The sequence below is a fragment of the Pelmatolapia mariae genome, linkage group LG17, assembly GCF_036321145.2.
Source record: "Pelmatolapia mariae isolate MD_Pm_ZW linkage group LG17, Pm_UMD_F_2, whole genome shotgun sequence".
In the NCBI taxonomy this organism is placed as follows: Eukaryota; Metazoa; Chordata; class Actinopteri; order Cichliformes; family Cichlidae; genus Pelmatolapia; species Pelmatolapia mariae.
The window spans coordinates 19,161,737-19,181,471 of record NC_086242.1 but is presented as its reverse complement, the minus strand read 5'-3'; the positions used below and the strand labels follow the sequence as shown (position 1 = coordinate 19,181,471).

The following is a 19,735-nucleotide window of genomic DNA, read 5'->3' as shown; positions in this document are numbered from 1 at the left end:
CGTCTGCTGTTTTCAGCTTAGCATAGCCGACGACTACTTCCCAGGTCCTTGGGCGGTTACAGCGGTCTGGTTTCATGGGAGCTTGTCCGTGGCACTGCGAGAAATCTTTTAAAGGGCTGAGGAGTAAATCTGCTGGTGTATCAGTCAGTGTGAGTTACCTCATCTGCTTTTCTTGCGGTGGGCTCGGGTGCTTCTTAAGTGTTGAGTGGAAAGCTATTGTGATAGAGCAGCGATACGTGTAATGGGCTTGCACTTAAACAAACAACGCACATCGACTGACAAGCTGTGGACATTCCTCCCCCCTGCACCACTCAGACACACTTCAAACACACAGGTAGCAGCTGATAAATGGCTGCTGGTAGCCTTCCATACGTCTGTGTCTGTTAGTTTTCTTTGGATTTCATTTAAAAGTTTGTGGACCATTAATGGGTATCAGCTGATGATCTAACAGCTAGCTGACATCATATTTCAATCCTAATATATATATATATATTAGGGGTGCAACGATACACAAAATTCACGGTTCGGTTCGGTTCGATACTTTGGTGTCACGGTTCGATATTTTTTCGATACAAAAGAATGTTCATGCTTTTTTAATTTGTCATTTATTAAAATTATAAATATATATTTTAACTCAAAAGTACAGTTTTTAAATTTAATGTTGCTGAAACGACAAAGTAATAAAAAAATAAATATCTCATGGAAAAATCCCTCATCTTTGGAAAAGAGAGTTTATTACAGAGAAATGGCTCTTTCCAAAATAAAAGCTATACTATACCCTTCTTCTGGGGTATACTCTAAGCAGCATATTAAACATATCAGGTCCCCATAAGGAGAATCATGTGCTAACGGCTGTCTAAATGACACGGGTAAAGTTTGTAGCATGCGTGCTTGTTGTTTTTGTCTGCTTCCACTTGTCTTTGCACTAGGATGATGTCGGAGTAAATGTGCAGTCATATTCATTGTGTTCCCACTAGTGCTGTCAGCGTTAATCTGAAATGACATTAACGCCACAACAAGGCAAATCTCCGTTAACGAGCTACCGCAGATCGCCCCGTGCGTGGGGCTGGACGGCGTCAACACGTTAACGAGCAAACTGCGCTAACGCAGTAGTTCCCACCCATGTAATTGAGCATTGCGTGGCACATCCGACATGCTGTTTTACTTTTGTCCATGATGCGCTTACCTTCAGGGTCATACTTCACATGAAGACCAAAATAGTTCCAAAGGCCAGGTCTGAATGAGGGTGGGGGAGGTTCAATTTGCCATGCTGCAATGAGCTAAGCTTCTGTCTTGCTAGCTTGCGCTGCGCTCAGTGGATCTGCGCTCGACAGTGCAGCCTAGGCGGAGTAGTCGAACGCAGATCCACAGCATCGTCAGAAGAAAAGTTGATAAAATAAATTAAAAATTTTGTATTGTTCATACACATGCGTACCGAACCGAAAGCACTGTATCGAACGGTTCAATATCGATACGAGTATCGTTGCACCCCTAATATGTATATATATATATATATATATATATATATATATATATATATATATATAAGGTTAGGGGGGTACAATTTGCCACAAGAATCTAGACTAAGTATTAACTTTATTATTTTTTTAACTTCTACACAAACCCAACAGTTTATTGTAGATGAATGTGGACAACCACTCCCTTAGATGTCCGAAAACCAGTTGGGTGACGTCACCGATCGGAAACCAAGGCTCACTGCAGGGTCATATGGTAGCTAACACACCATAGAGCAGACAGGCTCTAAAGCATAAACACCTAATAAATAATATTTAAATCTAGCAGCTGAGTAAAATTGCGAGAATCATTCCCGAGATCTTCTTTTGTAACCAGAGCCCCCTGCTGGCCATGGGAAAGAATGCAGTTTTAAGGCCCGTTTTAAGGCAATGGTTTCCCTTTGCAGACCTGGAGGCTACATCCCAGTTTCACACGCAAAGTGACTGAAATGCTCTGATGATTTCTACAGGCTGTAAACAAACTCCAAGTTTAGTGATATTTTCTAAATCCCACAACTCCTCATTAGATGGGGAAACCTTCCACTATAAACCAAACTTAAAAACATTTTTATTTTTATTTTTGCAAAACCCAGTGAATGTCTAAAACATGCAGATTAGGCAATAAACTTGTTTGTCTTTCAATGACGTTTGGTTAAACTTGTGTTTTTTTCATTCTTTTTTTTTAATACTTTCTCTTTATTGATTTTCATCTTACTTTACATACAGAACTAAAGAGGGCAAGGGAAACTAACACATTCACATATGTTCACATATTCCAAACTACACATCACCTTGTTTTACTTACACATATTACATATTACACAGGTGCATGTTCCATTCAAACACAATCGCGGCTAGTCCTCTGCATCGCACAGGTATCAGTTTCTAGTCTTTTAATGTATAACGATCCGATCCCATCTTTCCCAAAGTCTCTCTCCTTTCTCCTTCTGCAGCCGCGGTGAGAAGGTAATCAATTCCATATGATGGATTATGTTAATAATGTCTATGACCAGCTTCCGTGTGGGGGGGTTTGTCTGCAACCAACATTTAGTAATTACCTTTTTGCATGTAACCATAATTATTTTCAGTAAGTATGAGTCTCTTTTATTTATATCCTCAGGAAGTTTCCCAAGGTACATGGTACTAAAGGAGAAGTCCAGTGTTACTCCAAGCACATCCACCACCATTTGTTTAATCTCCTTCCAATAGGTCTTCAGCTTAGGGCATGACCAGAAGACATGGAAGCAACCCGCAGCGACCTCGCTGCACTCCCTCCAGCACAAACTTGTATTTTTTTCATGCTCCAGTGTGACTGTTTTGGGGGCTTCACTCTGGGGCTCCACATATAAGCTATAAGTTATAAGACTTGTGATAAACACAGTGTCATACCCAGCCCTGACAGCGGAACCATTTGGTTCTAACTGGGCCACTTTTAGCAGTTGCTCAGTTACAGAGCTGGCAAATGTTGATTGGGTCAGATGTGGACAAAATGTCACAATGCATCAGACATTCAGCTGATAGAACTTGGACTTGTGGCTTAGCTGAGGATGCTAGGCTCACTCCAAGTCAGCCCTGTCACCAAAGGCCAAATGTGGCCAAGAGAGCACTGCAGGGCCAATCATTCATTTCTAACTGGGAGTAAGACTGACCAAATCCATATAAGTTGTTATTTAAAACATAGTCTACACTATTAGGATTTCCTAAAATCTGTCTTTGTCCTGTTTGGTATTTGTTGTCTTGTGCTCTTCCTTTCTCTTTTCTTTCCCTTCACCCCCCGGTCATAGCAGATGGCGGCCCTCCCTGAGCCTGGTTCTGCCAGAGGTCTCCTTCTGTTAAAAGAGATGTTTTTTTTAATCCCCACATTGGCTCATTGGGTTTCTATCTGTCTATGCTGTTGTAGGGTCTTTATCCAACAATATAGTGTGCTGAGACGGCCACTGCAATCTGATCTGAACTTAAAATGAATTCACTGTTTTGGTAGTCCTTCATTTGCATGCTTCTACATGATATTAACATGAAATTAATAGATTACTAGAGCATAAATACTGTTTCTGCTGTTTTAAATGTGTAGAAAGACATCCACAAAGCCGGACTTACTGGTAAAAGACAAGAACCATAATGGAAAAGAATGGTCACACTCAAAATAATTTCCAAATCCTAAAGATTTTTAAATGCATTTACAGATTTGTGCAGAAGTCTGAACTCTCTCCGGGAAGCTTGATGATCATGATTTGAAGCAAAAATTTCAAATTTGCATTCATCGCTCCATCAGATCTGCTGCCACTGATTTTCAGTCCAGTTCTTGTGTAATTTGGCATACCTCGCCCTTTTCTCCAAGTTTCCCCTCCTTAAGAATGGCTTCTTGACTGAGCCCATTTCTGATGAGGCTTCAGTGAACAGTAAACGGATAAATGATGGATGGATGGAGGGTCCAGATGCTTCTCGCCGGTCCTGTGTCAGGTCTTTGTTGGATTTTTTCCAGTTTCTTAAGGACATGAGACTTTTAGATACTGATCATCTGTTCTACATAATCTGAATCTGTTTTGGTTTTTTTTTTTTTTTGGGGGGGGGGGGGGGGGGGGGGGGGTAGGCATAGGTGCTGTAAATAAACCAGTCCCTTTACCATTTACCATGACATTTCTTCTCTTGTCCTCAACTTGTTAAGTTTCCTCAAAATTTGAAAGGAAACGCACCATGGCAAGAATCTTTCTTCGGCTAGATGTTTAGGAATCACTTTTTGGGGCAACCAACAAGCGATTCCTGTGAAACTGTTTAAGCATTTTTCATAGATTCATCTAAAGAAAGTTGTATGTAGACACAATACTGGTTCTTCCCTCGAGGCAGACTCCTTTTTTATGCTTAAATGATTCAGGAGTCAGTATTAAGTGACTTAAACATAAAAAGCCACCATTCCTCTGACAAAGGTCAGGTAGGAGGATTCAATGAGTCCAAAGAAAAACTTTGAAACACATTCAGAAAGCCTGGATAATTATTACTCAAGACCACTTGCTCCTTGGATGCAAGATTTAAAAGATATGTGAGGCGGCTTAAGACTTTTGCACAGCACTTTATTTTACATTTAAATTCAACTGTCGTGAGGAAAAAATGAGCTGCAGTAAACACTTACGCCTGCAGCAAGAAAGCAACCAGAATCTTCGATTGTTTCAAAGCGAGCTCACGAATTCCCTTCAAAGACGGGAACAGTGAGAATCTCAAGACCGCCAGGCCTTGTGCATGAAAGAATATGATTCTTCCATTCACATCATTCAAAATGATAGTGCACATTATCACTTACAGTCGGCGGTTCTGTCTGCAGCTTTGTCCGCCAACTTGAAATAATAATAAATGACCGATTAAATGGCTTTTGTCTCTGGACTGTAAATTGCTGCTTTTAAACCTTAACCTTGCTCCAGATCACACTTACTTTGATGAGGGGCCTTTGATGTGCGAACACACACAACCTTGTGCTTGTGCTCTGGCAGTGGAGCATCACTAATTATCTCACCAGCGGAAAGGTAAGGGAAGTGGGGACCTGCATGTGTGTGTGTGGTCTCAGTACGATGGTAGCTTTTAATGAGCCCCACATTTCTTATCAAGCTTGGTGCTCAACAAACGCTCTGATCCGCCCACATGGAGGACTGGGCTTGACTGATCGCGTCTGATGCCCCCCCCCCCCCCCCCCCCCCCACCCCAACGCCCTCCACACCATCCTAGTCAACACCCTAATCAACCTTCCTCTCCCTTGCCTCCCTCCCCTCCCTTCCGTCTTACTGTCAGAAAGAAATATCCTTGAGAGAAACTGTGAATCAAAGGGCTTTTTCATCCTTTTTCACAAAGAAAAAGGAGCAATGGAGAGGGACAGAGATGGAGTGAGAGACTCAACAGGACAAAAGAAAGACAGAAAGTGAGCGAGGGATGGATGGAGAGAGGGCAAGAGGTGGAGGGAGTTAGAAAAGAAAACCGAGGATAAAAAGACTGAACTTCTCCGAGCTGGAGGGCACTCCAGAGGACACGTCCTAGATTAGCTCCCATCCCTCCCCTCCTTCCATCTCTCCATCCTCCCTCCACCCTCTTTCCTCCAACCCCAGCTTCAGATGGGGAGCAGCAGCCCTGGGGCCCACTCGGCGGGCGTCAAGGGTGGAAATAGGAGGGGGGAGACACTGGGCATTTAGACATCTGTCAGCCACTAATGAAAGAGTTCAATTTAGTGGAAAATCTAAAACAACCTTGTCTGACAGGCAGGCTGACAGGCTTTAACTCGCCGTGTGTTGTTGTTGTTCGTGTGCGCGTCTCGCCGTTGTGTTAGCGTGGAGAGGACCAGGAGGGGGGCATTAAAAAAAGGTGAAAGGGGGAGAAAAAAAAATAATGCAATAAACTCAGGCTGTGCTGGGGCATATGCTTGCGAGCACATGAAAGTGTAGAGCTTGTGTGTGTGCTCAAGAGTCATGCAGGGGTGTGGATCAGTCCATGCAGCAGGGGTTGGGTCTTACGGCTTTACATCGCTCCAGGGGTACAGGACATGTTTTTCGACGATAGATGGGTTATGGTAGGGTTTTCTGTGTGTGTCTGTGTGTGCGCGAGAGAGAAGAAAAAGCATATTTAGCCCTCTCCAGTGCTATTAGAGTTGGAGAGATGAACACATGGCTCTCCAGGCAACACACGCAGACAGACGCACACACTTTGTCTCCACCCCCCCCCGAGCTTCATTAGCGCGTCATTAGAAACAACTCTAGTGAAAGCTGTTGTTTTAGAGAAACAGTCGTGCCTATCTGTCCTCGCCGAAAAGGCTCTACGTGTGTGTGCCATGCAGAAAACTCATTATTTTTTGTTTTTTATTTTTCTCTTTACTTTTTTATAGATTAATCCACCTGCTGATTTATGTGCCGTGCTGCCTAGCGACACTGCTATTACTGAGGTGGAATAGTCAAACTGAACGCAGTTTTATTGACTGTGAAAGCATGAATGGTTGGATTCATGAACGGTCACAAATTCCATTGTTTGAAAGATGACGGGTGTGAGGATGGATGTCCACACACAAAACAGCAGCCCGAGGGTTGTAATGAAACAACTGGGTGTAGAAAAGCCCTCTACCTGTGCCACACAGCAAGTGTCACATCTTCAGAATTTATTTGTTTTTGAAGATCAATTTCAAAGTAACCATTTGAACTGCATCATCTAGGACAGATCTGAATCTTTAAGCTGTATAAACAGATTTCAATCGAGCAAGAAAGTAAGATTTTCTAGCTGCAAATATTTCCATGTGCATACACGGTAAGCCAGAAGTGGAAGATCCCCTCATTAAGAACAAAGTAAGCACAATTACAACAGATTTAATATTTAGTCAGAAACGCAGTTAAAAGGAAGAACTGGGCTGGGGATGGGTTGCAAAGCAGCTTGCAGAGACAGCAACAGCTGTAGGCGCGCTATAGCAGGTGAAACAGAGTGACTTTTATATGATTTGCCAACTTGTTATGAAGGTGATTATCAGCTGAGCCATCAGCTTCTGAGCTGAGCACAACTTTGGATCTTTAGGCGTTCGTGCCTTAACACATTGGTTGTGACAGCACTTGCCGCTTCCTCTTTGTAAGCTTTATGTTTTGCTCTTTCACCCTCTTTTTCCTTTCACAGAAAATGCTTGCTTAGGATCTCAGAAAAGAGTGTGGCATGGGACGGCATGCTCCCTTTTCAAAACCTTAACCCTGCACGTTAAAAAATGATGCCAGTAAATGATGCCACTGCATCTAAATTTGACACCATTGGTGCTCAACAAGCCTCTGTGTGTCTGAATGATGACTGAAACTTATAAGGTTGCTGTCTTTCAGGGCTTTTTAATCTGACACACAATATGGCTTATAGTGAGGTCTGATGTATTAACGAACCATTCAAGACACCTACACTCTAGTTTTCGCAAGCAAAATTCTAATTTGAGCATCGATTAGCTGGTATTTTTGCAATGCAACAATACTAAAAACCATTATTTGTCACATATGGTCACTACTGGCTCCAATAATCCAAATTGGAGACATCCATAATGAAAACTCAAGGCTTTAAACCCTTAGCATGGGACTATATTTGGCTATATTTATTTATTACACTGAGTTTAGAGCTAAATAAGAAACATTAGCTTGCTTCCACTCGTTTAGCTTAGCACACAGGCTAGAAACAGGGTGAAAAGCTAGCCTGGCTCAAAAGATGTAAGAATCCACAAACCACAGCCTCTAATGCATACACACTGGGAGCGTATATTTTCGCAGTTTCACAATTTCAAAATCTGGAGTGTAAAAATAACCCATATTTCTCTGCATAGGCTGCATAAGAAGTGGTTGAAAAGTGAAATCCTTATCATTCAGCATCAACAGCAATGATACTTTACCTTGCAAGTTGAGCTACACTCATAAATATAATCTTGTTTGCTGACCACTATCTTCTTGGAACTAAACAAAATGGAAGCAATCAACCAAAAGAAAAAGTAAATGATAACCTTGCTTTTGATAAAACTGAGGTGAAAACTGAAAAGAAAAATTGTTCTGACACTCAGTTCGTGTTGTGACCTGTATCTTCTCTAGAAACATTACTTCATCGCTGAAATATGACAGGCATGTCTGGAGCTGACATGAATATACACATTCTGCATGCATACAATCACATATGCATACATTTGGTACGAGTGCGCTGACGGATCGCTGACAAATCTTCAGGAGAGACATCAGAGGAGTGATGGAGATGGGGCCGGGAGAGAAGCAACAAGCAGCGCTGTCATTTTTCTTTCTCTCTTGTTTTTTTCCACCTGGCGAGGAAGCCTACACCTCGCCGCTTTGCTCTCGCCACCGCCATCACCTCTGTGAGAACCGAGCAGGGAGAGATTCATCACATAAAACCACAGACCCCCTTCACTTATCCCTTTTCTCAAAAAATGGCAGCCATTCAACTGTTTTTTTTGCCCTAAACCAACATGGCTGCCAATACCGGTGCCCTTTTCTCCAGTCTGGCCCCCATCCAGCTTTCCACTCTGATTGCATCTCTGCCTGTTAGGGCCTTGGGTTTGGAAGGAGAGATAGAGCGAGGGAGGGGATGAGTGCCAATACAAACATTGTTCTGCTGGCTTTTTACAAGCCAGGAGAGTGGGGAAGTTAATAAGCAGGTATTGGTTTTTAACTGCGCCCCGTTTATTGCTTTGCCCTCGAGCGTGCTGGAGTGCTCTACTCCACCTTTTTCCTGTCCATCTGCCCATCACCTTTGCTAACCTCCCGCTCAATTTCTCCCTCTCTCTGTCTGCTCTCCTTTTGTCTTGACATGCCTCATTCAGCAATTAATCCGCCATCCTCATCATCTGTTTATTTCTGCCTCCCACTGGATCTTTCCTCTCATTTTATTTTATTTTTTTGCCCTTTTTTTCATTTTGAGCTGAGTTGAAGCCAGTTCAAAAAAATAAATAAAAACAATCCAGCATAAATCACTCAATGCTCTGTCATTATGCTGCTATTGATTTAGTGTTTTGCAAGTGTGTGCTCGGTCCTCTACCCTGTATATTAAATCTAAAACCATATTCGTCCATCAATACAGGACAATCGCATAAGCCGTTGTTGTCCACCTCTGACATGATGAATATGATGCGGGTTTAATTGCATACGTGTCAGCTGCTTTTTTTTTTTTTTTAAATGGGTTAACATTTTTAATATTTGTTGCTCCCAGAAGCTTTTCATGAACAAACGAGACAATAAACTTTCCCTTACTTCCAGCACTTATGAGCAACCTTTCAAATCTCACCGCTGGGCTCCGCAGATTCTTGTTTCAAAGAAACAACTTTTAGCTTCATTTAAAACTCTGTTACAGCACTTGGCAAAAAGCTACAACCCCTACAAGCAGTAGTGGGTGGCTCAGTGGGGTTGTTTTGTCCTGGGGCTTGCCTGTGAGGCTACAAATGGGCTGCCCTAACCCAAAGCTGGGGCCATGAAGAGCTTAAAAGACACAATTTGGGGTTAGAAAAACTGCTTTAATCCTCTACAAGGTTGATGTAAAAAAAATATTTAATTTTAAATTTTATTTCATACTTTCAGTCACTTAGTTGCCAGCCAGCAGAAGTACTGAGGAATGGTCAGAGCCTGCTTGTTTTTATCTTGAACGACTGCTAGAGAACACAGATGGACTATAGACAGACTGTATATAAAAGATGAATGTAGCCTGCAGGTTTGAAAAGCTAAGCCAGGGCATAAGTGCATTAAACCTTTATTCTTTCTAAAGGCCAGCAGTGGGTGAATCCTCTGGATGCAAAAAGAATGAAGTGGTAAATAAGAATGCATGCAGAAGTCTGTGATAACCCAAACCTATATGCGGAGTGGGATTTCCCTCCTTAATATGCAACCAATAAAATATGGCTTATTTGTTACGTATTACTGCTTAAAATACAGGTTACATTTTTAACCACTGATCTGATTTTTAAAGTGAATCTACAGTAAGTAACACTGGGGTCATTGGGTTCAGACTCTGTGCTGCTCGTCTTTTAGACCATGGCCCTTTGTGCTAAACCCACAGTGAGAAACCTTGGTGTTAAACTGGACCGTGATTTTTATTCTAGATAAGCAGCTGAATTCTGTTATTAACACTAGTTTTTACCACTTGAGGCTTTTATCCACCATCAAATCAGCTTTATCTTTTAAAAGGTTTGAATGTCTCATTCATGCTTTTATCACAATGTGTCTGGACTATTGTAATGCACACTGTGTTGGCCTTAGTAAAGCTTCCCTTTTTTTGCCTGCAGTTAGTCCAAAATGCCGGGATTTGTCTTTTAACTAGTACTCGCCATTGCAAGAACTTTACGCATCCTGGCCTCCCCCCATGTTCCCTCAAGGTTGCTGAGGTCCATGGACCAGCTGCTCCTGGTAGTCCAAACAACCGGACTGAAAACCAGGGGCAACTGAGCTTTTTCACACCTCCCTGTCCATGGTATTACAGTTTTTGAAAACACGTCTTGAAACTAATTTTTATTCCTTTATTTATTATTTATTTCATGACTCTGCTCTGTTCCAACTTTTCATTGAGCCAAAGAACTCAGCTGTTTCAGTGTGAAAACTACCGCTAATTAAATCAAAGAGAAATTAACTATCACAAAAAAAAAAACAACCTAAAAATCTCCTCCTGCTGATCATTCCCTCTGGGTTGCAGCAGTTAGAAAACCTTGCCATGAATGACATCTCTAAAGAAATGTTATCTGTAAGTGATAGAGGGCTGATAGAGACGAGCAGATACACTCCTGATTGGAAATATCAACCCTAACCCTAATTTAGACAAAATGCGATTCATTTAAGCTTAGAGAATTAAATATAAAGAAATGTTTTACTATATTCTTGCTCGGCTTCCATATGACAGATATTACCTACCATAGGCATCATAATTTCCAGATAGACATATTTAAATGTTAATAAATGCATTTTCTACAAGTTTAGGTGTAATGTTTTGTGCTGAAGTTTTAAAGATGCTCTGATAATGTGTTGTTTCCTCTGCTTCAGAGACCAAATACAAACCCAAATTTACTGCTACCTGACATCAAAAAGGCCCAAACGAATGCTGCAGGAGAGAGAAGCAAGTGAGGAAGAGGGATGACCAGACAGAACAGAGGGAGGGATGGTGTTATGGTGTAGAAGAAGGCGATTTCATGTTCCTATAATCCTGAGACTGCTGCAGTATGTGTCCTCCCCTGGGCTGTTTCACACCTCCAACCAGGGATAAGTGACAAGCTCTCACGGTGCAGAGAAACAGCCGAAATTTAACATACTTATTCCACGAGCAATTAACACGGTGACTCTGTGCAAAACAACAAGATTGACTCTGAATCGGAAGCGGGAGCATAAATCCCACGTACGGCTCTTGTGGGATTCGTAGTATCCACCCTGTCCTGCCCAGGGGGGCTATCCACTGATCCAACAGAAGTAAGAGCGTGCAGGCGCTCAACTGATGAGATTCCAGTTAGCTGGCACAGACAAGGAGAGGGGTGGGGAAGCAGCCAATAACCTGAGCAGAAGGGATCTGGGGGCCTCTAAATATCCACCCAGGGCTAAAAGTGTGAGAGTGCGAGCAAGCTTCAGCCCACTTCCTCTATTGCTCTCCTGGGCCACAAGAGGGAACAATATTGGAAAATGGAGCACCAGCACACTCCTTTATAGTCAGGCATATGCACGGGTGTCCAGAAAAGCTGGAACAGATGCCAGCGAGCAGATAAACATGCAAGTGTTTTCGACTGCTAGTGGCAGCGTGTTTTGATGATTGTTCTCTAATCATCTTTGCACAAGGATGAGCGTGCAGGCTAGAAGCAAAGGGAAACACAACACAAACTCCTGCAGACTGCCGAAGCCAGTAATGAAAATATAAAGTGGGGACGAGTGGGTGATTGTCAGCTTTTGGTGAACATTTGCTTGGAATAAATTTGGACAACACATTTTTGCGAAACAACAGCAGATGATATCATTACACTAAAAGCCGATAAATTATAAATCACTGGCAATAACTAGTTGTAATGTCTGTATTTCAGTGGAAACGTCTCCTCACCTGCTGGCACTCAATTCCAATGTTGTCAGCGCATTGATATGTTATCAGCAGTTGGTGCCCCACTCTCACCAACTGACTAGCAGGCTCATTAGTCTGTTACAGCCATTCTAATCAGTGACAAACAGAGAGCAAACCCACATTACATAGGATGCATCTTGTGTGCAGAAGTGCACAGTGTTAAATGTGGTAAGTTAGCGACTTTGTAAAATGTTATAAAAGGGTGTTTGTTTGGTTGTTTTTTGTCACCGAACTGCAATATTTGTATCTCTAACAAAGTTTTGCATTACATAATCTAAACCGATTACTTTTCGTGCTTAAACACACCAGATGTGTAAAATTTATGTCAATATTTTGTGCAGTAAAAATATTTTTAAGAGTCACCAATTCTTAATGCAGCCGTTCACATCAACCATGTAATATCACAGGATGAATTTATTATTATTATTGCTTTTTGAACGGATCCAAATAAACAAATGTGACCAATCAGACCACTGCATTTGGCAACGAGTGCGCTCGCAGCTGGTCAGATGTGGTCCTTGTTGTCTACATACATGTTACACAACAAGTTCCAAACTGGAAACCTCTGAATTTTGTGTCGCTTTTTCACAATGTCCAAAGTGTGTAAAGAGAAATTACAAACAAAAGTAAAAGGCAACTCTTAAAAACTGTCTAAAAGATGAGTCTTTAACTTGCATGTCATGGTCGAGAATTACATAGATGGGTATGGATTATTATTATTATTAACCCCACACTGGGGAAATTCACTTGTTACAGCAGCACAAGGCTCAGGTAGAAAAAGTCAATTTGAGTTATGTTTGAAAATAAAACCAAAAAATAAGAAAAAAAAAAAGCCAAAACTGCTAAAAATGATGATTCAAGTAAAATAAAAGAGTAATTTGTATGATGTACAAATGGTTACTATATACAGTCAAATACAGGACAAAGACATTTTCTAGATTTTCTATATGTACATGGGAAGTGCTGAGGGAATGATAGTATATATATGTGCTTCCACTACCTCTCTGGTCTTATTGTGGACTTTTAATGTAGAAGCACACTGTCTAATCGTAGGTGGTAGCAGCACCAGTAACAGGTGGAAGAAGCCACCAAAGATCAACACGAGACTGTGTGGGAGTGACACATGAAGCACGTAGTACTACGACTCGAGCATTTTTCACAAATGAATTCCAGACAGCATCAGGAGACTCAGGTTGGGACACTGTCCTCAGCTGCACTGTTTCATATGTGGCACAGTCTGCTTTTGACAGGTTCTCCATATTGGAAATAGTTAATTTGGTTTATTTAAAGGTGATTTCAGGATAGTGCGCACGAGGCGGGAGACCTTATGTCCATTCGATTGCTGTGAACTCACGGGACTACTGCCTGCACCCAGAGCCGACAGGATAAATACTGAGGTTTTTACATGCAGCTACACTGACTAACCTTCTAGGATAAAGGTAGAGCTTGGGTTTTAGGCTAAAGTCCACCTACTTTCATTAGAAATTTTTCCTTTTTTGGATCATCCAAAATCTTTTTAACAACAAAAACTGAACGAATGTCTGAAAGGGATTATTTTCTATTTTCTAGAAACTTTTCTAACTCCAGACAGTCCCCTGGTGACCCGGTGGCTGTTATGGTGGTAATAATGGTTTTTGACTTTTATGACATTCAGACTTAAGTTTGGAAAGAACCAGTGGACATAAACTCCCTCCAAACTTTTGAACTAACCTTGACTGGTTAGTCACCTGTTCGCACTCTCGGTCACTCACAAATGCTCTGTAGCAGCAGCGCAACACACTGAGGCAGTTACTTGCGTATTCACACCCACCCACACCCACACACACACAACACAGGTCGGTGTGGGGCGGGGTCGGGCGGGGCTGCCTCGGGGTACCGCTGTAAGTGTGTGATTAGAGGAGAAAGTAGGCAGAGGAGAATGAGGACACACACTCACCCCTGTTAAGGTCTTTATGTTATGCAGTGCATTCTGAGCTTCAAGGGCAGCTTTCCTTGTGTAAAACGTGACAAAACAGCAGCCTGGGGAGAAAGAGAGAGAGAGAGATGAGCATAAGGAGCAACAAAGAGCATTTTCTCTCTTCATCTGCCTGGCATCACCTGTCGACACTGGGAGACGCTGAGTGAATGTTAAGGAGAAAACATCCTAACGGAGAGGAAGAGAACGCTTTTTTTTTTTTTTGAGTTCGTTTCAACGCTGATGACTTGAGCCTGGAGGAACCGTGAACACAAAGTGATGCATGAGCACACACTCACACACACACTCACATGCGAACAACAAGGAAACACAGACGAAGACAGGAACGTGGAGAAGCAAGGTTGTCTCTTCATTAATCCCCGAGTGATCTGTGAACAGCTGCTTTATCGTTCATTCACCAAAGAAAGCGCTGACTCATTTATTTATGTTCCCTTTATTTGCATCTCGACATTTCTGACAAATGTGGGCTGGAAATGGAAACATTCAGGTGACACACATGTTACAGCAGTTTTTAAATGATCATATTTAAACGATTCATCAAAAAGTAATGAAGCCATCTAAAATCAGTGGAAAAAACAGTAAATCTGACAAAAAGTAAAATAAAGAAATCAGCGACTGAAACCTTGGCATGATTCAGTTTGAAGTGTCAATGCAATTCACTGATCAGGCTACGAAAAAAATCACTTTAAATCAAAATTTAAGCTACGTTTAACTTTGACATTGCAATGTCTTTAGACCTGCAAATTAAACTTTACAAGGTGCTTGCATGCTCACACTCTCACACAGTACCACAACTGGACTCAAATGTAAATGTATACACAATTGCAGTGAAGAAAGCAGGGAGGGAAACGAGAGTAGGGCTGAAACACCGCAGTCATGGGCCATTTTCAGTCAGCACACAAACCTGCACAGTCAGGCAAAAATAAGCCAGCGGGAGGAAAATGTAGGGCAGAGACCGAGGTGTGACTCTTCTATTTTCCTCATACACACAGCAAGCAGCTGTTTATGTCAAACACAAGGTTTGGACAAGTCGCTCACGGTGAGGATTTTGTGTCTGCGTTTACGTCCTCATGACACGACTGTCGAACAGCTATGGGGAAATTTCCAAACAAGATGTAACGGGGAGAACATTTATCAAGGCAACCCACGGCGGGCTCGAATAAATCCAGTGTTTAAACTAGAAACTAGCACCGTGCCTATTCTGGGGAGAGCATAAACCATGTTTTTGTAGATACAGTTTAAAGATGCCACATGCAGGCAATCATTAAGTTACTGCTTCGAAAAGAAGGCAGCCATAAGGATGCATGCGTGTGTGACCGCCGCTGTTGAAAATGTGGAGAATGTGTTGAGAGCTGCTCATCCAACTAACAGAACGAGTTTACTGTTAGCTTGTGACGTTCACCTGTTATTGTCTCCCCAAAAACACTTCCGTTTATCTCATGCCTGAATCTTTTGTAGTAAGCCTCGTTATCGATGACACAAACAAACACACCAGGTTGGAAAAAAAATCGCGTAGATCTCAGTAACAAAGTTGAGGTGCGCGATTTCTTGCAATCATCACAGATATGAACGTGCAGAAATCTTGCTGAGAAACATCTGAGATGTTAAAGTCTGAGCAGGTGAAACATGCACATTTACCCAGGTTACATACCCAAACAATAAGCACAAAAATATCCTGTCAAGGAGAATTAGGAGCCTAACTGCAACAAATTTCACTACATGTTCATCCTTTTTTGTTTTACCGTAAATTAATATAAAAAGGTAGAAACTGCTGCATAAAAAAATTCACCAGAATGCAGGAAACAAAGAGTTTGGTGCTCAAAATTGGACTTATATTTGACATTTCTTCCCGATTCTCAAATAAAACCTATACCCATGTCCATAAACTGAACCTGGGGAAAGATAGTGGAGACGATGATAGAATGGCTGTCCAAATTATTACTAATATACATTAAAGTTTGTGGGGATAGGTTAATTGATCAATCTAAATTGCCCATAGGTGTGAATGCGGGAGTGAATGTGAGTGCGAATGGTTGTCTGTCTCTGTGTGTTAGCCCTGCGACAGCCTGGCGACCAGTCCAGGGTGTACCCCGCCTCTCGCCCTATGACAGCTGGGATAGGCTCCAGCACCCCCCGGGACCCTGAAAAGGATAAGTGGAAGCAAATGGATGGATGAATACATTAAAGGGAGCTACCGCAGGATAAAATCCCAAACTGTGGATTGACTTCTTCTTGCATTAAACCTCTGCTCACCTACAGCTGCTTACTTGGTGAAGAGGATCAGTAAACTGCACATTAGCATTAGGCAGCCACAGGTGAGGCACTGCTTCAGCATCTTAGTCCAGGTTCATATGTTCATATGCTTGGACCTGCTGCCTCCAGCTCTGCTCATCTGGTAATTTTGTTGTGTATTTATTTGTCCAGAGATGAGCAGAGCGGACCATTGTTTACATCTGCTTTGGTGTCTCCCCCATTGTCTTTATGGCACAAATCAATTCAGTGTGAATACGGTAGATTGGTTGAGGTTTTGTTGCCTGTGCTGCAGACATCAGCCCTGATGACACTTGCCCTGCAGTGCATCTTAGTGAAATCCAACAGTGAGCATCTGGAGCAGGTTTAGCATCCAAATCCCAAAGTCCCTTTGATGAGGCTGGGAGTGTAATGGATCTGAATTCCTGCGGTGTCCTCTGGGTGCCAGGGCTGTTGAATAGTTGGCCCTTAGCCTAGCGTCAGCAACGTGATTGGTGTTGTGATTCAGATGGTGCAGTGCCTGTGTATTAGCAGGGATAACTCTCAGCTTAGCGTTTTCCCTCTATGACCCCCAGTGTGAAAGACGGCTCGGGGTGTCACTTCACTAAACCCTAAGCCCCCCCGCTTCAGCTATCAGTATCAATTTGCCACCAAGAGTTTCACACCAGCTTCTACTGGTTAAAGGCAGGGAGATAAGCGGGGGTATTAATCATGACTGACAGAATATCACTGGGTAAAAATGTATTCAATGTATTCCATGTGGGTCACCAAAAAGATGGCAAATACACACCAAACTCTGTGGTAAAAGTGCTGGCTTCCACATATCGCTGATCTCCATCAGTTTGGCTTCATCTTTGTGCCACGTTTCCACGATAAAAATTAGACCCAGTGAGGATACGGATGATGGAGAAGCACTGAAAATCCTAAATTAGGTTGAAGTTGTAGTTGTAGTTAAGCCAACATGAAAAAGCACCATTAGAGAGAAAAAAAGAGTAAAACTAAACAAATATTAGCAGTGGAGTGTGCCTATGAATTAAAATTAGCCATGGTGAAGAATGGTCCAAAGAACTATTGAAATTAGAGTCCTAATAAGAGGAGACGATCAAATAATGAAACTCCACCAACAGTGGGAAACCAAATAAAATAAAAATCCTTGAAATGTAAAAGCTTTTAATACATGTACAAGTTTTTACTGAGCAATGAAACGACTGCATACAACTCCAACACCCACATAATATATGAGCCATGCACACCACCATACCCTCTAAAACAGGGGTGGGGGAATTCCAGGCCTCAAGGGTCAGTGTCCTGCAGGTTTTAGATATCACCCTGGGTCAGCACACCTGAATTAAATGATTAGTTCATCACCAGGCCTCTGAAGAACTTCAAGACATGTTTAGGAGGTAATTTAGCCATTTAAATCAGCTGTTTTGGATCAAGGACATCTCTAAAACCTGCAGGACACCGGCCCTTGAGGCCTGGAGTTCCCCGACCCCTGCTCTAAAAGGTGAAGCAAACCTTGGGAACATGACGGTGAGCCGTTCAATTCATTTTTATTTACATAGCACCAAATCACAGCTTGCTAAAAGTGCTTTATATTCAAAGGTAAAGACCCTCCAATAATAGGGAGAAAACCCCAATGAACGAGCACTTGACGACAGTGGGAAGGAAAAACTCCCTTTTAACAGGAAGAAACCCCAGGCAGAGCCACGCTCAGTGAGAGGCAGTCATCTGCCGCCACCGGTTGGGGTTGAGGGGAGAAAGATGGGCCAAAAGAGTCAAAACTTTCAATGAATAATCTAAACACTCCTAAAAAAAGTAAAAATAAAGGGTTTAATTACAAAGTAATTGAAAAGGCCTGTGCAGATGCACTTTAGAGGTATACTGTAAGGGTCTCAAAGCTACTTATGTGTACTGTTTTCCACCAATGTGTGGTGCCAGTTTGACCCCTGCTTTGTCCCCCCTGCCAGCCTCTCCCCACCATGCCTGCTTGTCCACGGATGACACCAGCGACTCATCTTGACCTACCTCTCCTCACCACCGAGGTGAATCCAATCAGTCTCATAGACTGACCCGGAAAAACACAGTAAATTATCTGATGTACAAGTGTTCTCACTAGCGTCATTATTTTTGCAAGAGGCACATAATTGTCAACTGTATATTTCCTGCATGCTGGGTAAAAAGTAGAGATTATGTGTATTCAAGGGCAAGCTTTTTAGTATTGCCTCAGTTTTGTACATTATAATTCCAATTGCACCTGTGTTCAAGCTTTGCCCCCCTGTGTGCGATTAGCAATTCCAATAACAATGTTGGAGGGTTAGCGGCTAGATGTGAATTCTGATTCCAGTGGCATTTTCTACATATCTGTATATGGGAGGGTTAGCTTTTGGTGTTAGCATTAGTGATTCTGACGGCATATAATGTGCAGGGGAGGGTTGGCTGTTAGCGCTGTGTTAGCCACGGTGTGTTGTCATTCCCACGGCGTAGCCAGGGCCTGGGAGCCATGCGGCATGTGGCGGAGCGTCCCAGGTGGTGGGCTGTCAAGATGAGGATCAAAGAGCAGAGGAGTGGACCTCACACACACACACACACACACACACACACACACACACACACACACACACACACACACACACACATTCCAGAGTTCTACCTGTTTAAGAGTCAACTCACTTGCTACTAACGCACGCACGCACGCACACACACACACATACAAAATCCTGCAGAAAGCCACTGAGTGTGCATATTTTGGGTGTAGGTCTGCACGTTTGCTTTTTATTTACACGTAAGCATACCTGTACTACAACCACAAGCAGGTGCCGGGGCCCAGCACGAATAAGCTCTTTCCATCAATTTGTGTGCATGTGTCTTTTTTTCTGCAGAACAAACATTTACCTGAAGGCCGAGAGGGCTCTGAGCAAGGAGACACACTTTGCTTGTGTTGTCGAAAAGGGACACTTAAAACCACACACCAGAGACGTGCACGCACAAATCTGGAGCGACAGGAAGGAATCTATTAGACGCTGGAGTGTACGTGTGCACGTAACAGAAAGAGCAAGACAGCTAGATGGGACATGGAAAAGGAGGGCAGAGCGTTTGCAAGTCAAAAGAAAAAAAAGAGAAGAAGAAGAGGGGAGAGAAACAGCCGTTGTGAGTTGAATAGAGAGCAGAGGAGGGAGATGCCTGTTCATAAATGCTTCATGGCTGCTGAAGGGGGCCTTTGACTGAGCGAAGACCCACGGCCCCCTGCCTCTGTCAACACATCTACCCCCTCCAACAACAGGTCGACCCCAACTTCTCAGCTCGAGACAGCAGAGCTGCAGAGGAGCTGAAGGGGGGGCTGAATCGGCAAGTTGAGGAGGTTTTTTTTCTCTCACTTATGTCTTCCAGCGGCTTTCTCTAAAAATCAGGCACACGCGAGGCCGTGTTCTTAGAG

At 42.7% G+C, this 19,735-nt stretch overlaps 1 protein-coding gene across 22 annotated transcripts in view; it reads right to left on the bottom strand.

Annotated features, from left to right (window-relative positions):
- Positions 1 to 19,735, bottom strand: part of celf2 (cugbp, Elav-like family member 2) — a 237,880-nt gene that overhangs the window by 67,166 nt on the left and 150,979 nt on the right. For all 22 annotated transcript variants that reach the window (XM_063460420.1, XM_063460415.1, XM_063460416.1 and 19 more), the window contains one exon: positions 14,011 to 14,093. In XM_063460420.1, the coding sequence (XP_063316490.1) occupies positions 14,011 to 14,093 (83 nt within the window). The remainder of the gene's footprint in view (positions 1 to 14,010; positions 14,094 to 19,735) is intronic.